The 12,330-nt window shown below is 43.9% G+C and overlaps 1 protein-coding gene across 11 annotated transcripts in view; it reads left to right on the top strand.

Annotated features, from left to right (window-relative positions):
- The window catches only part of SYN3 (synapsin III), a 365,180-nt gene extending 357,266 nt beyond the window's left edge, over positions 1 to 7,914 (top strand). For all 11 annotated transcript variants that reach the window (XM_039486023.1, XM_039486062.1, XM_039486054.1 and 8 more), the window contains 3 exons: positions 2,821 to 2,917; positions 3,874 to 4,171; positions 5,599 to 7,914. In XM_039486023.1, coding sequence (XP_039341957.1) covers positions 2,821 to 2,917; positions 3,874 to 4,171; positions 5,599 to 5,731 — 528 coding nt within the window. In that variant the 3' untranslated portion in view covers positions 5,732 to 7,914. The remainder of the gene's footprint in view (positions 1 to 2,820; positions 2,918 to 3,873; positions 4,172 to 5,598) is intronic.
- Positions 7,915 to 12,330: the final 4,416 nt, after the last annotated feature.

The following is a 12,330-nucleotide window of genomic DNA, read 5'->3' as shown; positions in this document are numbered from 1 at the left end:
AGGAGACTCTAGAACTCTTTATAGTTTGGCTGCAACTCTCCATCCCAGCTTGACAGGTTAGCAATCCCCACAATCGAGTTTATTCCCACCTTTGCCTCTCTGGTGAAATCCGGTGCATCCCAAAGGGAGCCAGTGAGGCTTTCTGCCACTGTTAGGCCCTTCTCTAATGGCATCCCTGCTTCTTCAGAGAGTCCCTAGGTCTCAGCCACCAGTCCCCCAAAAGAAGGCCCGGCTAATGTTGCTGTTCATCAGAACCCATCATTTCTGCTTTTAAACTGACCAGTAGGCCTCATGTTTAGTGTGCCCGCCTCACCGCACACTCACCCGAGGCTGAGTACTGAACCCATCTTATTTTAGAGCAACATTTGCCGATGGCAGTTTCAAATGACCAAACTGCACCATGGCATAACATGCCAGGGTTAAAATAAAAATATCTGTGAATGCGAGTACCATTTTTAAGACTATAGCAGGAACCCAGGGAGGAGGGATTGGAGAAGAGTCAAGGCAGTAAAGTATTAAGTAAGACTTTCATTTTAATAATACCCCTTCCTCTTTTTCCCGGAAGCTGTCGGTTCTTTATGTAGGGAGGAACCCCTGTTGGACAGACTGTTAGATGGAATTAAAGATGCATTATTAACTGTCTTTTGGGGGAAAGAGAAAAAGTTAGTTAAGATGGTCTGGAGCTGTTGCTGCTAAAGTCCAATTCTCCTTTGTTTAAGACAAAACAAGACAATCACACAACAGAGGAGAGAAAAGAACAGTAAAGATAGAAAATGCAGCTTCTGTGCCTGGTGTTGCCTTTCCCTTGCACCCTTGCTGCTGGAGAAACACAGGCACAAGCACATGGTCTGATTAGCCACGCTGAGATCTGGCAAACTATAGCAGTCTTGGTCTCTTTAAAGTATTGCTTGTGGCTGCCTCTCCGGTCCCAGGCTCATAACAGTGTTGTGAAAGGAGGACATGCCTTGGCTGGCTAAGCCAGATGCTTATTAGACAGAAAACAGAAAGGAAAGAGCAGAAATAAGGTGGGGAAAGAAAAAGAAACACAGTGGAGGGGCGACAGCAGGAACCCAAGTCTCACATCCCAGGTATTGTTCGGGATTTGGCTGAAGCTGGTGGCAATGTCACTTGGTTCCCTCTCTTTGGCCCGGTGTAGTCAGGCTGCCTTTCAGGAACAGGATAACAAAGGCCCAATGGTATCATGGTGGATCCCAGGAGACGGTGGGAGTGGCAGCCACAGTGACAAAGCTCAATCCTTCCAGCCCACGCATCCGGCCCCCGTCCATTTAGTGACTCCGAGATGAACAATGTCCAAGATGGGTTGGCAACCACCTCCCAATAACATTAACCAATTAAAACACACTTCAGTGATTTCAACTATAAACATTTCGTCCCAGTTCTAGATTTGTTTAGCTCTTTGTCATGCCAACCCATGACTTTGCCAGGAGCCTTGAAGGCCCCTTAACAGTTCTTTTAACCTAAACAATCCAGTTTGGACCTGTCTATGTGGCTCCAACTTTGCTGACTTTCATAAACAATTTTATGTAACAGGCTGAGCTGGACTCGTGTTACCTTGGACAGCTTAGAGTACAGGCCTCTGCACAACAGTCCCATGTTGTTTAAACTGTTTATTAATGATCAAAAAAGAAGACTTAGCAGATAGATAGCTAAATTAGAGAAGACTGGGAGGAACTTCAGCAAGACCTAATCCAGCTAGGGTGAATGAGAAACACAATGGCAAACGAAATTCAATGTTGATAAATGCAAATTTATGCACATTGGAGGGGAACATTTAAACTATTTGTTTTAAATTAACTGTATCAACTCAACTGGTCTCACGGTAGGCAGCTCAGTGAAAACCTCTGCTGAGTGCACAGCTGCGGGCAAAAAAATCAAACAAGTTGTTAGGCTTTGTAAGAAATGGGATGGTGAACAACATGGAGACTATTCTAATGCCTTTGTACAAATCAGTGGTGCACCCTTATCTGGATACTGTTCGCAGTATTAATCACCCCATCTGAACAATGGATAGTGCACAACTAGAGGTGGGCTCAGAAAAGGGTGGTGAGAAAGATCCAGGGCCTGGAAACACTCTCCTGGGAAGAAAGACTGAAATGATGAGCTTGTTCACTTTAGAAAGGAGACAAATAAGAGGTGACATAGTAAAACTATATACAATAATGGTCTAGAGAAGGTAGATTAGGAACATCTTTTCTCCCTGTCTCTTAGGAGGGAACAAGGGGACATTCAATGAAATTAAAAGGTGGGAAACCAATAAAAGGAAATAACTAGACTGTGGTATTCACTGCCACAGAAAGTCATTGAGACCAAGAACTTAACAAGATTGAAAAATGGATTGGACATTATAGGGATGTCAGGAATTTCCAGAGTTATAATTGACAATCCATGTGGAAGGGATATTAAATCTCATGTCTTAAGCCAATTTCTAACTATTAGAAATCAGGATGAGACCTGATAACTCCACACCTGTTAGGTTTAGTGCGGGGTTCTTACATACATCTACCTCTGAAGCATCTGGTGCTGGCCACTGGGCTAGATGGGCCTTTGGTTTGATAGAGTCTGGTAATTCCTCTGTTTGTAAACCCACTTTTAAAAAATGTAACTCTACAGTGAGTCTCTTCTAGCTAACAGTTGCCATGCTCTTTCCTACTCAGTTCTCCATCATAATACCATGGAACCTTACAGGCCTTATGCTGCAGTGGCAGAGTGTGTGTTGAAAACACAACATTCAGAGTTCTTTCTGTCAGCCCTAGTTCTCCTTTTAACATGTTCTGACGACCGTAATGATTTTTTTTCCAGCCACAACAAGTCCAGCCTCAGTCAATGAAATCACAGATGCAGCCTCAGCCTGGACCCCAGCTTGGACAACCGTCCCAACCACGGCCACCTCCTCAAGGTACTGTACTCTAGGACCTCTGGCAAAGGAAATCTAGACAGTTCATTTTGGGATCTGATTCAGACTGTACAGAGGAATCTCTTCACCCATCACTGAAATTGCAGCCAGTGCTGTGATGAAATACAGTGACTGTTCAACAGTGCACAGTAACATTACACAACAGTTCAGAAAAGGCAGTCAAGAATAGTATCTCCAGTGGAAAATGCAGGTAGAATTGAGCTCAGCAGACTGTAATTGCCCAAGCTGGAATTTGGCCAAGACATTGGGGTAACACTTTTACTCATGCACAAGAGTACATGAGATCTTTAACGGCTATTAGCTTTACTCTTTGAAACGGTGTATAAAACATTAAGGGACACGTGTCTGTCTATTTTCACTTGCTAAGAGCATCGTTTTATGTGGCTTTAGGATGGCAGAAAAGTCAGGCTTTGCTCTGAAGGTTTCTCATCCAAAACTGCTGAAGCATCCACCCACTGATCATGTTATAATATAGAAGCATGGATGGTGATGTGGCATACAAGCACCTCATTGTAACTATCCAGGGAAGGTGCTGTTGACCCAAACTTCCATTTTCTGTGGGGAGAGCTAGTTCTCCCATTGATTCCAACCTTCCACCCCCAACAATTCAGGCTCCTACACAAGACTCATCAAGGACAAGAAATGGTGACAATCACATGGAGAACTAAGGCACGCTGAGACAGATCTACATGGGAGAAGGATGGCAGGGTTTCCTTGGTGTTAAGAAGGCAAAGAACTGTACAGCAGCAACTCCGTAGATGTGGGCATGTTGCCACTGACCAACAGGTTAATGGCATCCAGTGTCCATAACAAATATTTTTCCTTAGGTCTCTGCATGGAGCGAGTCTGAAATGTTTCTCCTTTCACTAGAGTCCATTCCCCCATGCAGCTGCTCGTTTAATGTGTCTTGTGCACCTTTGTGTCCATGTTCCCTGCAGGGGGTCCACGCCAGCCTCAGGGATCTCAGCCTCCGCGGACTGGACCACCTCCACAACAACGGCTCTCTCCTCAGGGCCAGCAGCCCCAGAGTCCCCAGTCTAGCTCACCTCAGCAGCAGAGGTCGCCTGGATCCCCCCAGCTAACACGATCTTCCACTGGGACCTCCCCAGTCCAGGCCTCCAAGCCGGGCATCTTCCCACCACAGCAGCCTAGACCTCCTGCCCAAGGACGGGCTCCTGCTCAACAAGGCCTTGGTGAAACACCCAAGCAGCAGGCCTCCCCACATCCACACCTGAAGTAGGTGCCCTTTGAGCTAATAGATTTGTAGATCTGAAAAAGATGTCTTTAAAAGTGTCTTGGCTTAGTAGACAGGCCAGGGCCGCTCTGATCCCTTGTTGCCAGGCAACAGCATTCTTCAAGACTCAGGGCTGGGTAACAGTGACTTAATTGGTACAAGTGCCCCTGTGCTGACGCTCTCCATGGAATTGGCCTTGGCAGATCCTTGGGACACATGTATTATTTTCAAGAAGAGCGAGAGGTCCTTTGCATCTCTGAGATTTCACATTCTCTCTCTCTCTCACACACACACATTCTTTCTCTTTGCCCGCTCCTGCAAGGCACAGCTGCCATCCTCCCAGTCAAGGAAACACCATGAGTGTCCCGTCATTGGCCAGAGGGCTTAATGTGAATCACACCTTCACTCTCCCCTGGGGTTAGGCTCTGCACAAACCTTTGTTGCCCCAAATTTCCAAGCATTTGTAGCAAGGCTGGGAGCACTGCTATAAAGAGGGATCTAGATGGCCACTGCTGTGCTAAGCACCATGTCAGAACAAAGCATGTGGTGCTCAAAACCCAGATGGCCACTAGTGCTCCCAGTGTTGGGACTACCAGTGGAGCTGACCTGGCAGTAACAATGGTGGGAGACACTCTAGTGTAGACAATGCCTGAAGGGCTGGGTGAACGGCTAATTCTGCCATTCTGCAGATCGGGAGACACGCTTGGGTTTCCTGCATAATGAACCACTGGACCATTGGTCTGGCCTCAACAGCACTCTTAGCCTCTGGCAGTGGAAAACTGAGACCTTGTCAATTAAGATGGGTCTCTGATATAGCTGTGCAGAGCACTAGGCTGGCATCCTTAACCATCTCTTCTCCTGCCATGGGTGCAGCTGGGACCTTTGCTTTTCTTCACATGCTGGATTTGCATGGTTGTTGAGGTTTGTAAATAATAGACGTTGCTCGCTTGGGCCTTAGCCATAATGTATGAGTTAAGTACCACTGGTGAGGAAGTCACAGAACACACAGGCAAGGACACTAGCTGGGAAGTGCATGATATCATAGACATTACTGGAGATGACCTGGTGCTCAGTCCAGCTCCCATTGTAGTCAATGGAAGTCTTTCCATTCATTTTAATGAGAGTTGGATTGGGCCTCTAGTCCATTGTGATAGCAGATATCCACATGGAGATTTGTAAAAATGCTGGTATTGAAACCCCTGCCTCAGTCTCCACACTCTTCAAACACAGTCTGAACTGTGAATATCAGAGCCAGCAGCCTTCAACCAGGGCTCAGGTGCCTTCTATGGAGACTCCCCCTATCTGCCCTTGAACGTGTCTGCTGCAATTGCACCACAGCATCAATGACCAGCTTCGAATTACCAACTCCCCCTGCCCAAATGAATCCAACATCAGTCTTTCTGAGCATGAATGTCCCTTTCTGTTCCAGCAAATCCCAGTCCCTGACGAACACCTTCAGCATATCTGAATCATCACAACGGGGAAATGCCAACGAAGATGAGGCAAAAGCTGAAACCATCCGCAACCTGAGGAAGTCTTTTGCTAGCCTGTTTTCTGATTAACATCCCTGGAGTCAGATCAGTGCTTTTGTTAGCCCACTCTTCATATCAACCTACCCGATGTTATTGTGGAATTTACTCACTGGTACCTACTCATGAAAAATCTGGGAACATAATCCTTCAAGCTCTCTTTTCTAAATGGGTTTTGCCCAGGAATTAGTTAGCCCTAGATGTTTTAATTTTAAGGGTTATTCCAACATGGGCCAGAAAAGTGATTATGTAAAAATAGCACTTTTTCACTTGGTAGATCTGCTCTGTGTGCATAGTCAGTCAGATCTGCTTACTTGAGTGACCTGAAATAAGTTCAAGGTATTTTTTACTCCTATTACCCCTTTCTGAGACAACACAGCTTTTGGAGAGCAAATTAGATTCTATTTTGGCTTGCACATTATCAATAGAATGAGTAACTACGGTCCCCTTACAGACTCTTTATTCTCGTTGCAGCTGGCCCAAAAGGAACAGAGTTTGATTTCTGATGCAAATGTGCAGAGACAGAAGTTAGAATAAACATCTGTTTACTTGTAAGTGAGCGTGTTTGATCTGGAAATCATAGACACACAATGAATTTGGAACCTCATAATGCTAACTTTACAGAGTCACTTTTCTGAGCAGAAATACATTTCAAGTAAAACTTGGTATCAGCTGTCAGTGAGTCCCAGAGATCATTGGAGCAGGGTATATATTGGATTTCTGCTCTGCTGAGGGCCATCTTACCAGTAGCAATGTAAATGTCTCTGTTTCATGCCTTGAGGCTGTGTTTCCTATATGTGTTACTTGATTTCTGGGAGAAAGGTGTCATGTTATTACCCTACAGCCATAGCTCAAAAATAAACCAGAAAATAGGACTGCTGCACATCTTGAAAAAATGGATATTTTATGTTCAAATATAGTTCATACCAACTTCAGATAAAATCCATCCAAGCTGCTAAATCTGTGTAATCTGACTTGGTTGCTTCTGACTAAATGATCCCCATGGGACAAGATTAATTAGTAGCAGAGTTTATGAGGTGTTCATACCGTTATGGGCCTTCCATGCTACAAACTGGCGAGAGCCATGGGGTAAAATCCTGGCCCCACTAAAGTCAGAGGGAGTTTTTCATGGACTTTAGTGGGGCCAGGACTTCACCCATGGAGTCAATGCAAGGTGAGAGACCTGTGACCGGATGGCTTCCCCCTAGAGAACTATCACTTGCAAGAGAGAACAACCAGTACAGCCTGGTGACTCCCAAAGTGGGAAGACAATGTATGCAGAACCAGTTTAGAGCTGGAGCCATGATGGATCTGATTGCCTACTCTTTTTAATGACTGCCCCAAGGAATCTCCCCTGGGACAGGTTATCAGTATTACGGGTACCCCAAAGAATTATTTTTCTGGAGAACTCGTAAGGGGGGCAGAAGGGACCCATAGTTGAACCATTGCCTGCTCTGCTTTCCCTCGTGGCATGTGACAGTCTAAATCAGGGGTGTGTGCAACTAGCTTTGGACTGAGCCATAACAAAAAAAAAAGTGACAGAAGCTATATGAATAGCTGGACATTAATGGAGCTAAGACAATTTAGCCCAGCTGAGGCTTTGCTCCTTGGAACAGGAGCAGTTCAATTTACAACACACCAGCTGTGGGTGTGGTATTTCCATCCCACCAATCTTATGCACAGGAAGCGAGGCCCTGTGAACCCCAGTGAGGAGGCAGATGACACAGAAGACATTTCTGCTAGACTTTCCTTCTGGGTCTATCTAGTACCGTTGTACCAATCCTCACATGTATCTTTAGGGCTGGATCCTTGAGACCATGTCCCCTTTGCAGCACACCAGGAAGTTCCTGTTTGGAGCTGAGCGAGGACATTTTATGGCTATCAAACACATTTCAGTGTGCAGCTCTGCCTGGGGTTTAGTGCTTTCCTGTAACCTGAAATGGGAACAGAAACCCAAAGTAGCAAGAAAAACAGCAGGCTGGTCATCTTGGATTTTACAGCAACATGGGAATAAAGCCAGACAATTCATTCCTGCACACACCAGTAACAATTGTCATCACAGTAGAGCCACAGGGACCCAAGGCAATCAGCTCCGAGACTATCCTGACTGGGTCTTCGTAGATAAATGTCTTTGGTGAGCTGTGTGCTTTCCAGCATGCCACTTTTTCTGGGTGGGAAGGCTCTTTGGATCAATGAATTATGTCTGTCGGTTAATATTGAAGGAAAATAACCACCTGATTTATCATTTTCCTTCTGTGCTTCTAGATCTTCCTAAGTGGTGAAGCACATAGCACTGTAACTACAAGCTACTGCTCCTGTGCAGGAGCAAGAAAGTGGCGCATGCTGCTTTGCAGTCTCCAGGCGCAATAAGAGGGTGACAAATGGCCATGAGCACACACTGTACACTGGCAAAAACAATAGCTGATTTAACAGGCTCCATTTTGTGAAGAGAAGGTAGTGCAACTCTGGTGTGTGTGTGGTGGGGGGGGTCCTTTATATACACACAGCAATTCTTAGGCTCTTTCCTTTCTCTCTAGGCTTTTCTAGACAGTAAATGTTTCCAGGGCACAGCAAAGAAAAGGGCTCACTGCCAGAAATCTCAGCTCTTCACCCCCGCTTATAAACCAAATAACTTGTTTTGCTTCCTCCTTCCAGCACTGCCTATGCACAACTGAAATAACTAGGAGACTACTCTGGCATTGATTGCACTTCACATCAACCCACGGTGGTCACTGTACCACTACAAGATGGTTTTTTTTAATCAAAAAGTTAAAAATTTACATCTTTGTCTGAACTGCTCAACTGGTGCTGCTGTAATAGCAAAGGTGTCAGTGTTACTGGCACACAGTTTATGAGATAATAGAATAGAACTGGTTTATAGGAATTGTTATGCTTGCAGAATTGCCATGAACAATGTGAGGTAACAAATCCATTGACAGTATAAGAGACAGACCTGCTCATTGAGGCATTTAGATTTATGCCCCCAAATGTCATCTTACAAGCTGCGGGCAAACAAATTGGAACGCCTAACTATCCCTCACAAAAACAAGGGCTGCAGTGTGTCTCAACAGTCCCAATCAATTTTACTTGGTAATTCATGTTCAGTCAGTGCTCTAGCTCCCAAATAACATTTCAATGTCATGCCACAGAAGAGGTCTGACAAGTCAGAAGTGCTGTAAATTGCAGGCAGCCAAGTTTACAGGTTAGAGGTAAGAGAGGTATGTTCTAAGTTGATTATTAATATTCCAGTTGCACGTAGGAGCTTCAACCCACCATCAGGGCCACCCTTGTGCTTGGGCAGATTTACAAAAGCACCTATTGCTTTTAAAACTGCAAATTCCACTAAAGTCAATGCCACTTGTGCGCCTAAATCTGAGGCACTATTGAACGTCTCCAATCAATAGCGAGAGAGTCCTCATCACAAAGAGCTGATAGTCTAAATAGACAGGAGAGTGAGATGGTGGGAGAAGGGGAGTATTATCCCCATTTTACAGATAGGAAACAGGCACAGAGAAATTAAGTAACTTGTTCAAAGTCACACAAGAGTGGGGTTTAGTGGGTGTAACTTCCATGCCAAGGGGCTGAAAGAGAGGATTGTCACAGATAAATTTACTTCCTATTAGTTGCTTTAAGTAGGATGTGGATGTACTTTATCTTAGACATTCTATTAGGCCTTTGGCTTGCTCAACATAGTTTCCCTAACAAAGTTACTGCAATTTGCTGCTCATTCTTCAACTAGAGTCAATAATGCTATATGCAGCACAAGAATTAGGTGCTGTAGAGACAGCATCAGACAGGATATCCGGGGAAAACAATATACTGTCTATGGGGGTAGTGTTTGCTACTAGATTCTGTTACAATAAACAGCAGAGAGGAAGGCAGGTGGCTCACTCCAGAGTCTGAAGATGAGTGACACATATGGATGCTTTTGGGAAAAGAGGGACTTGCAGAGCTTATATGAACAGGAACTGATGAATTACAAATACACAGCAATTCTGTTTTCATGCAGCTTGCCTACAGATGAAAAGAGTGAATATATTTTTGTGTATGACAGCAGCAGAAATGTTTGTAAATAGACAGTTTCTCAGCCTAACCAGTGCACCTGGACCTGAAAGATAATGAATATGGTTTACATTCCAATGCAATGCCAGGGATTAGAGAACCGTAAGCCTGCCCTGGGAACCACTGCTCTCCTTTCTTCCATTTATCCACCACAGATAGAGCCTCAGTGCTGCTGCCTACTGTATCCTGCCCACTCCATTTGCATATTGTCAGGCTTTGCATTCCAGTCAGCTTAAATTTGAAAAAAGAAAGAAAACTCATTTACCTTGTGGTTCCCAAGTGTTCATTAGCAGCAGCAGCCCTAGAGGTATTGCAAATAGGGGATTGCTGAGAGTAAAAGATAGGGGGCTCCAGACCTTTGATTTCTTTTGGTTTCACTTTTGGAGAATTGCATGAAGAGTGGTGACCCTATTGCCCTCTTTTAGAGCCGGAAGACTGACATGATAAGCGGGCATCCCAAAGCCAACGTTGAGCTGTTCCTCTCCATTGTATCTAATTACATATGCACTTGTCTGTGGCAAGTTTATATTCTTATTATACGTTCATGTTCGGTTATAAAAACATAAAAAATAATTCTTTGGAACTGGAAGGCTCAGGAAAAAAAAGTTAGATTCTTGTACTCTAGGTCACACAGTTTTAAATCCAGCACAAGAGAGCCACGAGCAATGGAAACGACTAGCTTCATGTTATAAACAGGTCATTTCAATTCCCTTCCCTGTGAACAAGCATACACATCACCACCACCAGTATAATGGCACCTTTGGTGGCAATCTGCCAAACAGAGACAACAGATACAGCTTGGATATGGACTGATACCCTCTCTGCCCTAGAGTAGGATTGGGACACACTGGCAGATGGAGGCAACATGGAGAAGCCTGTAGAAAAAAATACACTTCAGGCTCCAACACTGTAAAGCCAGGAACTGTCCCCACTAAATTAACTTAGCATAACACACACACAAATCTCTTTTCCTGACATCAGCTTTTTAAGAGAGCTAGTTAGTGAAAGGGTAAAGGGAAGAGAATAAATAATTTTAAAACAAACACTACATTAAACTCACATGTGGTTGCTTGCAATATTATGGGTGCATTTCTACAGTGCTCATCATGGCACAACACCAACGGAGCCTGAATTCCCTTTTTTCTGTTTATAACCTACGGAATGTCAATCATCATTTGTTAGTTCTGAGACCTAAACATAAGCCTATTTCTGCTTAGAGGAAAACTAAAATGGAATGAGGTATTCTACCCACTGCAAGTAAACAAAGATACAGGGCAGCCTCGCTTTCTAAAGGGAAAATTGTGTCCCTACATTCTGCTACTACATCCTTAGTCAGGTGTTCAGCTATCCAAATGCAGATTTGCACTAGCAATTGACTGTAGGAACACAAAGAATGCAGGGGCCATTTGTTGTGCCAGCAAAATGGATTAAATCCTGGCTCATTAAAATAAATGGCAAATCTCCCATTGCCTCCAGTAGCATCACGATTTCAAATTAGATGGGCAGATGTGCCACTGAAAATCTGACCTTAAATCACACAGGTAATAATTAATGGGAAGCTGCTGCTTTGATAGTGAAAGACAGGAAAAGCCACTTAATTTCCTTTGTCTCAGCTATAACATGAGGCAGGGAAAGCTCAGTAAAATAGCAGCTGTCATGGAGAGTTATCAGCACTATTCAGACTTGCAGAGATACTGAAAACTGTTCTCAAAAAAGTTTGGAAAATTCATTAAACAAACATATTCTTTAGTAAAGATCCCCTTTATGACTAATTACTGCCATTTTCTTTCAACTAGGCCAGAGGTAGTCCCAGGCTCAATAACACTGTATGTTCATGGAATGATCTATTAGGATGCTTTGGCTATGGTCCCATTAGCTGCTTCCTTAATTCAAATGGGAATATATTAACAGCGCTGATAACACATGCTGAGATGTGTTACTTGCCTGAAAGATCTCTCATACTGCAGTAATGGGATCACATACCAGTCACCTGGGCAGTCACTCAGGGTCTCCTGCTGCAATCTTGTCTTCACTGCACAACACCAGGTCACCCTATTTTACTGTACTAGGTAGCTTAGCCAACTGGGAAAGGTTTATTTTTGCTCTGTTTTTAAACATGCAAAAATGCCTTTACCCACTATATGCAAAACGAAACAGTCTAAAGAAGGAGGGAGACAGTTGCACTTTGTAAGTTTTGCTGCAGGTCGTTGCATTTTGCTTGTGCTTTTGTTCAGACTTCTGGATTGAACTGTAGCATGTTTTTATTCAGCTGTTGTAAGATGAAGTGTTTTGTGATATTATTTCTGCAGTAAAGAAATAGCCCTGTATTCTTTGTGTGCTGAGTCCTACACCAAAATTGCTTTTTAAGTAATTTTAAAAAGAACAAAAACAGTGAACACTTCAGACACTCAAATGTATCTTGTAAACACCAGTTCTAGCATCTTATACAGGGTTGGAAGAGAAGGGTTCCCTTATTGAGAGGCTTTAAGCCAGGTGGATTACAGAAGCCATCATATATCCCAGTGCACTTAATTCAATCACTCAGATAACAAGAAGTCAGACCAGTGTAA

This window comes from Mauremys reevesii, linkage group 1 (assembly GCF_016161935.1).
Source record: "Mauremys reevesii isolate NIE-2019 linkage group 1, ASM1616193v1, whole genome shotgun sequence".
NCBI classification, from domain to species: domain Eukaryota; kingdom Metazoa; phylum Chordata; order Testudines; family Geoemydidae; genus Mauremys; species Mauremys reevesii.
Note: the sequence above shows the minus strand (reverse complement) of the source record. Positions and strands in the feature narration are given on the sequence as shown.